This window comes from Morone saxatilis, unplaced genomic scaffold, assembly GCF_004916995.1.
Source record: "Morone saxatilis isolate NCDOM2014 unplaced genomic scaffold, NCSU_SB_2.0 Contig14, whole genome shotgun sequence".
Lineage (NCBI taxonomy): Eukaryota > Metazoa > Chordata > Actinopteri > Moronidae > Morone > Morone saxatilis.
This window is the reverse complement of record NW_023339696.1, coordinates 13,519,123-13,530,920: the sequence shown is the minus strand read 5'-3', so window position 1 is coordinate 13,530,920 and position 11,798 is coordinate 13,519,123. Positions and strand designations below refer to the sequence as shown.

General features: G+C 41.6%; 2 protein-coding genes across 3 annotated transcripts in view; both read left to right on the top strand.

The window, feature by feature from the left end:
* Positions 1-1,128: 1,128 nt before the first annotated feature.
* On the top strand, positions 1,129-4,446 carry LOC118323076 (charged multivesicular body protein 6-like). The gene is made up of 8 exons (XM_035654995.1): positions 1,129-1,327; positions 1,531-1,640; positions 1,977-2,064; positions 2,438-2,524; positions 2,930-2,995; positions 3,247-3,327; positions 3,944-4,019; positions 4,114-4,446. The coding sequence occupies exons 1-8, from the start codon at positions 1,262-1,264 to the stop codon at positions 4,161-4,163; spliced, it is 624 nt and encodes a 207-aa protein (XP_035510888.1). The 5' UTR covers positions 1,129-1,261; the 3' UTR covers positions 4,164-4,446.
* Positions 4,447-5,738: 1,292 nt separating this feature from the next.
* baiap2a (BAR/IMD domain containing adaptor protein 2a) overlaps positions 5,739-11,798 on the top strand; it is a 49,980-nt gene continuing 43,920 nt past the window's right edge. For both annotated transcript variants that reach the window (XM_035654577.1, XM_035654579.1), the window contains exon 1: positions 5,739-5,948. In XM_035654577.1, the coding sequence (XP_035510470.1) occupies positions 5,877-5,948 (72 nt within the window). In that variant the 5' untranslated portion in view covers positions 5,739-5,876. The remainder of the gene's footprint in view (positions 5,949-11,798) is intronic.

Sequence of the window (11,798 nt, the reverse complement as noted above, 5' to 3'; positions counted from 1 at the left end):
TCACGAAGGAAAATACCCTTCAAACTAAAAAACTGGTAGAAAATGTGTCTCAGCTTCCTAGAACGACCTGTTTTAGTCACAAAATTAAAGTGTAACCAAGCTAAATAACAACAACCTCTCTAGTGGAAAGCTCTAGTTCCCTCATGTAAAAAAAAATAAAAAAAAACACAGCAAAAGAGCCCTCTTACCTAACCCTGTTGTAGATAAAACATGATAAAGTTCCCTCTGTGGTTGCCAATGTGGAAGAAAACGTGGTAAAGCTCCCTCTAGGGTGTCCCTCCAGTGGAGAAAACATGATGCAGAGCCATAGGCTGCCCTTCAAGCTAGAAAATTAGTTGGCCTCTATGTGCCTCTAAATGGGTAAATGGTTAGTTCCCTGTGTGTTTTTATTACAGAGGTGTAGTCTTTTTACTTTTCACGCCCCTGCCCCTCAGACACTAGTTGTTCACCTGTTTGTCTCTTCCTGTGCTCTGTTGCACCCATAGCTACACCCAACAGTATCCTGGAGTGCATTTTAATGGATGTGAGTGTTGGGTTGATGTTAAAAACAGTATAAACAAAATACAGTTATAATGGTAAACTCTGGTAAACTGGAAGTTTTACCAATGTAAACCAATGTTACGTTCAGCTGTGATAACCTCTGAACACTATCAATAGATAAACCCACAGGCTGTGTCATCCTCCTGTCTGCCTGTTCAGTGGAGGTGGGTCAATCTCAGAAGGTTTTTGCATGAAGTGTGTTGACCGCTGTCCAAGGTGCTGATCCTGGAACCCCCCCCGGAGAGTCTGGAGCTATCCAAGGTACCCAACATGTAGGCCATGCTGATGGCCAGGTACTATTTTTAATTAATCAATTAATTAATTATTTTTTTATTAATGATATTTTAGGAAGCATGGCGATTCATTCTGCTGTTTTTTTTGTTTTTATCACAACTCATTTATCTCATCAGCCTTTTTTCTTACTTTTTAAATGTGTTGTCTGTGGGCCTGTGTGTGTGCTGCTGATATCCCTGTATCACCCTAGTTGTGATTTGGCTGCTCTATCAGGATGCTGGCACCCACAAAATGCTCGTCGAAGTCACGTACCAACAGACCGATGGAATGTCCTTCCTCGCTTGCCGTAGGAAACACGGAAAAACTGTGGCCATGGTGGTGAGCCAGTTAGCCTGCTAGCCATTTTAGGCTGTTCGGCCAAATGTTCGGCGAACAGTGATACCTTGTCAGTTGACGAAGGAGGATGTGGAGGGGATGTGGCTAAATAATGGGCAACGTTTTTGGGAGAAAGAGTCGCCCTACTCGTGTGACGGAACAAGACAAAGCCATTTTGGTGAGCTGATAGCGGCTGTAGCTGCAGATTAGCCCCGTTACATTACAGCGCTGGGGACAATAACAGAGATTAATGTTGCTCTATCTCACTACTGTGTGCATCAGTCCACTCGATTTTATAGTTCTCTATTTTTATCAGTTTGAATGGTGCATGTAGGGTATGCTGTTACATGTTCAAATATACCTGACTTTGTGCCCCCCCAGCAATTGAAGCAACAGAGAGATAAGCTGAAGCAGTACCAAAAGAGAATCTCCCTTCAACTGGACAAAGAGCGACTTCTGGCAAAGCAGTTGCTAAAAGATGGCAAGAAAGAGTAAGCATTGAAAAAAAAAAACAAGTCAGTCAGTTCAGATCTGTCATCATGTAGTCACCACGATGAAGGCAGGCAGTGCAAATGTGAAAACAGGTCATTAATGAGACATAATACATAAGGTTGATCAACGTATTGCTAGAGTACTACAGTGTCCTATAAGTAAGGGACAGTAGGGACCCTGTATGACTTCTCACAGACATTGGCACCTCTGAGGTGCAGACCCCTCAGTGGCATTTTTTCTGTAACTGTGTCTGTTTTATGTGGTGTGAAAGCCTTTTTATTAACAACATAGCATTTGCTTTTATTATATGTTGCCTTTCTATTTGGTGATTGCAGAAAAGCACTGCTGCTTCTTAAGAAAAAACGATATCAGGATCAGCTTCTAGACAAGACTGAAAATCAGATTTCAAACCTAGAGCGCATGGTAAGTTTTTATGATATTACACTGTTTGATGCCATCACGTTTATTTAAGCTACCAAATCAGAGCTCAGAGGGTTCAATGTGATCTTAAATATGTAGTCAAATGTCTGATCTTTTCCTGTTCAATGCTGTAATCTCTCTATGTGCTATTTAATTCAGTCAAGCAGGTTTTCTGATCAACCTAAATCTGAGCTGCAAAAATGTGTAAAGAATGAGTGCTGTCATTATGGCTATCTCAGAATCAGTATTGGTGTTGAAATAATACATGTATAAAACATACTGAAGCATTATGTAGTCAGTGTTGTATGAGAGAATTAATGGAGCAAACGGTTTTTTGATCATCAACAAATATGTGCATGTTAATATGTGTCAACAGGTTCAAGATATTGAGTTCATGCAAATTGAGATGAAAGTCATCGAGGGGCTCAAAGTTGGCAACGACTGTCTGAAGAGTATGCACGAGGTAGATATGCTTTTGTGTATTTTTCCTGCCTTTTGTGTATAGAAATATGGCTTTCACATTGATAACAATACCCCCTTAAGCTCTATATATGTGAGTGTATACTTAAGCAATATCAAAGTTTCCACTGATGAGCACACTTTCTTTAATGTGATCCTCGGGTGAGGACTGAGCACCAGTGAAAGCTTGTGGTTTTGTGTTAGCATAGCTGGTGCACATTGTTTGAAGATTAAAGGATTAAGAAGCAAAGCCTTGACTACAGCGGTGCGACTGCTGCACATCCTTGGATACAGTGCACCGATCTTCCTCACGAAATTCACAAGCCAGCCAGAATATGTGGAAAAACACTTTTTTCATCCAAAACATTCTTCTTCTGTAATACGGGCTTCCTTTTCTTGCTCATGACAGATCATGTCAGTGGAAGATGTGGAGAGAATCCTGGATGAGACCCACGAGTCAATTGAATATCAAAGGGTAAACGTCTGCTTGATGTCAGTCATGTACACCTGTTCAGAGCTATTTCTGCTTTTCCAATAATTGTTTATTAAAACCAATATTTATATATACTATATATTATAATATACTGTATGTTTAGAGGATGCTAGTTAAATCTGAACTTTCCCAGACATTATCCGTGGATAACTGTTCCATATTTACACCAAGTCAGCCAAAAGACTGAGCTGTCACTGCGCTGTGAGCTGACACTTTTTTTTTTGCTCCTGCAGCAAATAGATGAAATGCTGGCTGGAGCCTTGACTCAGGAGGACGAGGACGCTGTTTTAGCAGAGCTGGAAGCTATCACTCAGGTGGGTGTTGATGTTTAACCTTTATTAATACGAAGAATGTTTGCTGAGCGTGCATGCTTTTTTCCCTCTAACACCCCACTTCACACACACACACACACTGAGGCCTGGTGTAGCCACAGGCTTCAGCTGTTTGCCACTTAGCACTTCCACTGGAGCAGTGCTGTGGCTAAAGCTGTGATTCAGAGTCAAGTGGGGATTTCATGTCAAAAAATGCATGTTGGTATTTAGACCTCAGATTTGTGAACTGTATCTGTCTGTTGAGGAGAGGAATGATTCTAGCAAAGTATTTTGAAGGAAGCCACGATATCATTATTCATATCAAATAGTAGGCTGTGTAATTGACAATAATTAAAACCTCAGCAGATTTTTTCTTCTTCTCATCTAATTATTATTCAAAATGACACACACAAACCACGCAAATTATTATGTTCCATGCTTGAACACAGACACAGATTCTAATTCTTCTCAATTTGACAAAAAGGGAGCAAGCAATGCGATATTCCTTTTAACAGCGTATCTACAAATGTTCTGGATGTTCCAACGGAATGTTTCTGTGCTTCTCTAGTCGGTCAATGTAATCTTTTTGTTACAACTCATTTTGTTTCTTCTCAAACAGGGAGACGATGTAGCACTTCCAGAGGTCCCCACTGAGCCAATACTGGAAGTCCCAGAGGCAGCTAAAGCTGAACCAGGTACACTTTTTCACACCACAAAGCATTCCTTACACACTTGATGTATTTGTAATTGATGCCAGACTGATCATATTTGTTTTACTCTCTTTTCTAGAGAGGAGAGAAGCAAAGAACAAGCCGGACAGAGAAATGTTGGCTGCCTAACAGACTGAGTTTGTGGTTGGGAGTCTTTGTACGGAATTCTGTTCATTTCAGTATTTCATCCTTAATTGTTAGTAGGTGAAGGTAGGACCTGCAGACATCAGAGCACCTTTACACATTTTACAGGTTCAGCACTGTGTCTGTACTCTGGTTCACATCTTCCCTGAACAAACAGGACGTGTCTCTCTGTTTCTCACTTGGTTTAACAGAAGGAAAGGACTAATTTTTAAATGTTTTACACATGGATTTTAGTGGTTTTCCATAGTAAACTGAGCTGTGGCAACAATGTGTTTTCTTGGTTTTTCTTTCACAAACCTTTTTATGATTTTTAAAAAGGTTATCAATGAGTATCATACTATTCTGTTCACATTCTCAATTTGTGTGTCATGCTTTCTCCAGAAGGGGGCAGTCTTTGCTAGTTTTTGGTTGTTTTTTTCACTCAGTACACAAAACAGGTGTCTTCATTCACATCCCATCAGTAACGAGTGTGTGTGTGTGTAGTTATTGACAGAAAGTAGAAAGCTCATGTTGCTGATATGTGGGAGATGTTTAGACAAGAAAGCCAATATAGTATTTACAATCCTACACTAAGTGGGCACTTAGACTCTAATTAGTATGTACAATGAAGCTAACACAAATTATCCACTGTGAGAAAAACATCACCTATGGTGTTACTGAAAACAGTCAGTCAGAGCATGACTCGCTTGCAGCCTTACGCAATGCAGTTATATATGCGTAAAGTCTTCTTTTGTAAGCAGAAAGAAGAGATACATCCTGTACTGCACATCATTCTATAGGTTACTCATAAGACAGCAGCAGTGCGTGCGAGGGCTTTAACGGGCACAGGCAGAAAACAACTAAATGCACCATATATGCCTATTGGGCCATTTGTTTTAGATGGATGTAAATCTTAGAGTGGAACTGTGTCTTAAGCTCACACATTAGAAGAGTCAATATTAACAGGGAAATCTCTAAAGAGAGTTTTTTTTTCTCCCCAGGGCAAGAACAGCATTTAAATATTATGTGTTATTTGTAGAGAAATAATAATGTCTATATTAAAGGAATGCTGGAGTTTAATTGGTACAGAAATATGGGGGGCGGGCACTACAACTGCTCTTTGACAAGATGGTGCTGCGTTATAATGCTGTAGGAAATGTTGGATTTACGGTTTGAGCGCTCATGTGAACAAACGCTCTGTAGTATGGAAGCCATGGCAACACGGTAGTGATTTATTGTATGCTACTGACTCATTATAATATAGCCTTTGGCAAATGGTATCTTTTATTAGCACCTTGTTTTGTTTTTTTTTGTTTTTTTTTTACATTTTAGCCTACAGTCATTTTGTTTGTGTAATATATCGCGATCAATATAGGAACATCTCCTATCCAGCCTACCATTGGTGCACCGTATGTGCCGTATTCCTTATCAAGTGTACCATATTTCACAGTTGACGTGTTTCACTTTACTACTGCCCTCGCGTCTGAGACCGCAAGAAAAACCGAGCCCCCGAGGCGTCCGTGAAGGCAGCAGCGCGCTGTCAGCTGTGGAGAGGGAAGGTGTGTTTAGTTGAAGTGCGGTTGGTTTCGGGAGCGCAGCATCGTCTCTCACTCTCACGGGCGCATTGCCTCGCCTTTTGTTTGACCAAAACTCGCGTATTTTAAAACATTTTCACCTCCTTTTTTTTCGCGGATACACGTTTCAGGGAAAAAACCGTTTATGGTCCTGGCTGAAGATTTCACGATGTCTCGCACCGACGAGGTTCACCGCTTGACGGAAAATGTCTATAAGGTAAGGTTCAACTAATGAATAAAGTTTTTGAGATTCACATGATTATATGATTTCCGCTGTCAGACTCACACTGAGATTCCTTTAGACTTTAGTGTCTATTGGTCCAGACGCATTCAGAGCCGTGTGGTTTTTTTCTTCTTCGATAATCTGTTTAGGGAGAGGCGCTGTAGATTTTTTTTTTTTAATCAGTTGCCAATTTACCAAAACGCTCTGTCTTCCACCTCCACATAATTTTTTTGCGACGCCAGGTTTGATGCTGAAACAACAACTCTCAGATAATTTCCCCCCTCCCCAAATCAAAGTCTTTCACTCATTCTGCCCCTACATGTAGCCCAGGCCTGTAATGTATTCTTATTAGTCTACTGCGCTGCTAGTAGTCTGAGATATTAGATACCAGTGTGTTTCTGTAGCCTAGTTTATTTGTTGAATTAGGGACATTCCAGAAGTCAGTGTTTGACTGGCGGAGAAGGTTGGGCTTATCTGTTGCAACAAGTAAACATTTGCCCCATAGGGATTTCAACATTCAAACCTGTTCTACATAAAAACCTGTGAGAACTTTGCGTGCAATTGTTAAGCCTCAGTACTGGGAAAAAAAGATTCCCAGTAAGTAATAAAAGAACAGAATGGTTTGCTATTGGGGCTTGCTCTTTTTGAATATTTTTTCTACTAATTGTGGCATCTTATTGTCTATGAAATGGCAGAAGTAGAGTGAAAAATGTCTTCTTCAGATTGAGTCCAACCTGCAGTCCAAAACCAAAATGTCTTCAATTTAAAATGATATAAAACAAAGAGAAGCAGCTAATGTGGGGTAAATGTTGTCATTCATTAACTACTGTACCAATGCTTATCCTTGTTGGTTGATACACGACTGAATCAAAAATGTTTGATTAGCAAAATGGTTGCAGATTAATTTATCCATTAATCAACTACTTGCTTCAGCAGTGATTGTTTTAATTCATTAAAGCTTACTTTGGGCTTTGGTTCACTTCACAGCAGGCACTCGTGTTAACTAAACTAAACGTTATGAGGGCTCCACACCTGAAATACTCTCAGGTTTCTGTTTTGATTAGAGCTCACTGATACTCAAGGAGGTCTCTTTCAGTATTTTCCCCGTCGTTATTTACAGGTAATAACCCTTAAATGTTACCCTACTTATAGCTGCCCCCTGCGCCCTAAGCCAGCTGTAGTTCCCCTAACAGAAGGCCAAAAACGGGTGGAGGGTAGCTGCTTGCACTCCTGCAGGGAATAGACATCTATCAGAAAGGAGGTCAGATGAGCAGAGACTGACTGGTGCTTCTTTTAGAGCCAACAGGGGAAGCAAATGTTTCAGGTGGCTATTTCTGTGCCGAATTGGTCACACAGCCTACAGTGTATCCTTCTCATTGTGAATTGAATGCTACGCTCTGTCGGGGGTTTGTCCATGTGTTAACACCTACTAATTTGGGTTAATCAACATAGACACACTGTAGGTGTCTGGATCCCGAACCGTTGGTGAGAAGGGGTCCTTGCATTAATGGTCTTGCTCATTCAAGTGCAAGCCCAGCAGCAGGGACTCGGTCTCTGGGGTGAAAGCACCCCGTCAGAGTCCTGACAGCCAGGAACGCTGATGGGCAGTGGAGTGGAGAGACAGAGTCCCACTTCCACTCGGGGGATCTGAGCTCTTGGCAAAAGCTAGGAAGGTCACAGAGAGTGTTATCTGTAGTCGCTGCTTATTTTCCCCCTGCAGTGTAAGAGCAAGTTTCTCAGTCTGCTTTAATATTTAAAGAGGCGGGTTTAATTTGACTTGGTGATGAAAAGCATTAGTCTTTCATAGTACTCTGCATGTTTATGCGCTCACGAGCACACTTGTTTTTGTAAGAAATGATGGCCTTTTACTACAGGGATAGGCGGTGTAATCGGCATGTTTGGCGTCTGAAATCTGCTGCTATTAGTTTGGATGCAAAATGACACATTGTCTGAGTTTGAAGTGCAGACTGTCAACTTTAATTTCATGGGCTTGTCAGCCACATTGAGGGAATGGTTGAAGCTGCTAGGCTTATTGCATAAGTATTAAAATTAGATACAAATTATGTGACTTATGTAAGTAATTGAGATGATGGGAAAATGTATCCAAAATCCACCCCATGACCCCAGTTCACTCCATTAGTAACGGCACCTTTTTATAATGAAGTTGCTGATTGTTCACACAGATGATTAAAAATAAAGACTGTTGCTAGTCGCCCAACATCAACTCTGGGGGGGTGAATGGAATTTTAACTTCCACAGCACTGGCCTGTCCCCATTTCTCTCCTCGATACACATTTGAACGCCTCTGTAGACTGTACTGTAAATGTGTTTGTCTGCTTTATATGCGAGCAGACATTTCCTGAGGAACAGGAGACGTAAAAAACATACGGCGGCTGCAAAGTCATTGCAGCCAGCAGCTGGGCAGATACTGAGTAATCGCAGGGGAGAAGAGGGGGGTAACTCTGCTGCTGTGACTCATGTTAGCCCAGTTGAGTGTGTGTTTAACAGGGCTGGGACTGTAGGCAGAGCTAGACAGGAGATTCAGAATCTCACTGCTGGGGTTGTTCCTTTGGTGAAAGGGCAGAGGCACTCCTTAGTTTTTTTGACATGACTTTATCTTAATCAACAGAGGAGTCAACCCTGTAAAACCCAGCAATCCCAGTGTGATCCTGTGTGACTCATTTCCATTCTCCTCCCTCACATAGACAGGCAGTTCCAGACGTGGCGAATGGTATCTAGTCATTCCCGTGCTGACCGGGTGAGACAGATAGTTAAGACTGACACTCAGTGCTCGCGTGTTTGTGTCTTGTGTGTTTGTGTGTGTGCATCTCCACCAGCTGGCCCGTGTTGCTGGGTGTCTGTGCGCCAGGTCAAGCCTCTTAACATGCCGATGGATGAAGTCTGAGCGCCGACCTGCCCTGACCGGTGGGGAGGGGCGAGGACAAACTGAAGTGAACAAACAGATTAATCAGACTAGAGACTGAAGAAGAATGGGGTTGTGTGTTATATCAGTCGGTAATGAAACCTTTTTAATCGCTACCATGATTTCCACCTTAAACTTTTCTCCTAAAGAGTTAAAAGGAAGTGGATGTTACATGGAAGCAAAGTGTCTGAACACACCCTTAAGCACAACATGGCTTCTACTTGTACTTATTCAGAGGCTTTGTCATAGGAAATATGTGTTCTGGGCCCGGTGCATGCAATGCAGGCTTTGAGCACACCCTGGCAGGTAAGCGAATAGAAGGGTGTGTCCCGTCTCTACCAGCCCTCAGGACTAAACACTCATTTTCCCATGCAACACCACTCCCTAATTGTCAACACAGCCTGGAAAAAGGTGAATGCCGTTTTCTCAAATAGTTGTTAAGAGGAAAGCAAAACAGTTGTTTGAAGTGAACGCTGGATGATACTCGATACTCTCTGGTTATGGTATCTGTATTATGTCACGAGTGTGATACTGCTGCTCTACGCTGTTTGATTAAAGCAAACCCTGATCCAGTTTTTCTGCCTAAAAGACGTCTTGTTATATAATTGGTTTCTCTCTCAGTTTCAATATTGTCGTGACATTCACTACACTCCATTGAGTGATATTCTGATAATGATAAGAGGACTACAGTTTCACCACAATCTCATGTGGGAGATCTGAACAGGTGGTCTCTTAGCAACAACGTGCCATTATTCTTATGTGTTCCTGTCATATCATTGTGCTAAAATACTTGCAGTTGGTGAAGGCCTGGAGAAGGCGAGTGAGAAGGGGAGGTTACGTAGTTTGTTTTTAGAAAGAGATAAATGTGAGATGTTGAACCTGGAAAAATGCTTCCATAAGGGGTCCAGAGTAAACCAACCCAACCCGCTGTGTATACAGTGCTCTGTCTTGTCCCTGTGGTCTTGCATTCAGAAGTTGTCTGCAGTCACTTGAATGATGACGCCACCCATCACTTTATTTACTCTTTTTCTAGCAGTATATCACATCAGACGCCACTTGCCTTTATAATATGCAATTTAATGGAGTTTAAAATGACTTCAGCTCCTGAACATCTGCCTCCAGAATATAGTGTTTCAACAAGTTTATGCCTGCCGGTGCCTGGGGCCTTGAAAAGATTGCATTATGCACTACAGGAGATATCATAACATTCATTGCCTGTGGAACAGCAGATTTGTTCCCTGTGCCTTTGACTGCGATGCAGAGAGAGGACTATTGCTCCACACACCCACCTTCTCTGCACGTCCGGGGGCGGATGGTTTAGAGACATTCTCTCTTTTCTTTTACTCATCACTGCTTTTTCAAGGACGGAGACTGGAGAAGCTCAGTGCTAAATCCAAGGCTACACTGTATTATTGACTGCAAAGAAGCTTCGTAGCTGTTGCTGACAGAAAAAAGGTTAATTTTGAAGTCACCTTGTTAACATGGCTATTGTCCAAAATATTACTTATCCACCACAAAAAACAGCATACACAAGGATGTTCTTAGCATTATAGAAAACATTTAAAATGCTTTATTGTGGGGGTGGAAGAGAGAAGGAGATGAAGAGAGGGGAAAATAGATGGAGACATTCCACATCCTTGTTGAAATAGTCCCTAATTACTGTGGAGGGTGAAGCTGTAATTATACGGACTGAAAGAGACACACAGAAGCAGAGACAGAACATTTCAGTTAGTACTGTGGCAGTGGACAATGGCCCTACATTTACGGGTCATGGGCTACAGTTAACATGCCTGTGGCTGGTGTTACTGTACATCTCTGTGGCAGATGTTGCTACTTTCAGTAGCAATGGCCACACTACACCCACTAGGCTAGCTGAACAGGCAACCACTGTGTTTCTCTTGAGTTCCAAACCAGTCATGATGTTGAACAGAAAGTATGAAATTCTGCTCGCATACCCACATGGTTTGAATGTTCCTTTTGGTGAGGACCTTTCTGTGTAGTGAAACTTTGCCATTGGGATGTAAAGTTAGTCACTTTACATCCCAATGCAACACACGCACACCCTCAGTGTTAGACACACACCCATGTACTACCAGATTTAATGCATTTTAAATTTACATTTATATATTAATTCCCTCAAATGTAAATTTAAAATGCATTTACATCTCTCATTTAAGTGATGTTCCTGTGTTTGACAATGTAGCAGGATGTACATTTTTGCAACAATAAAAGATAGTGCCCCTTCTGTGTAGCTTTCAAATTGGTTGAGCACTTAGACTGGCCCTGTGGGGAACTTAAGTACGACATACAAATGTATTTTGAGTTTACATTAAGCACTTGATTTGTGGTTTTCTGTCTGTTTTGGACTGTGGTGAAATCTAAATGTTGCAAGGAGGAGGTCAGCAGTGGGACCCTCACACAATACATCCATAATTCATGAACACCTCTTCTGAAAGCTTTAAAGCTGCCATGCAAAATGCAAATTTGCTGATTTCTTCATCATGTAACCAGTGAAGTGAAAGTTCTTCGTTGCACTGTTTTTTTTTTTTCTTTTTTTCTTTTTCTTTTAATTTGATGATCATTTGGAGAGAAAACAATCTGCCATCTGTTTATTACATTCCTGCTTTTGAGCTGAGTCTTTCACAATTGATTCGAATTGGGACCAAATTTTGGGGGATTTCAGAGTAATGCACTGCTCTCCCCAACCAAAATGAATAGGTCTTTTGCTGGTCAAAGAACTAAAGCTAGCAAATAAGTCTAGGTCTCGGTTGCTGTGGTAACCAGCGCCTGTGTTGTGGGGTTAGTTGAGTGGCTGATGCTGGGCCTTGTGTGTGTGTGTGTGTGACGGAGTGTGCGCTCACACCAAAATAAGACCACAGACAAGACAACATAGACTAACACACACACATAGAACACACACA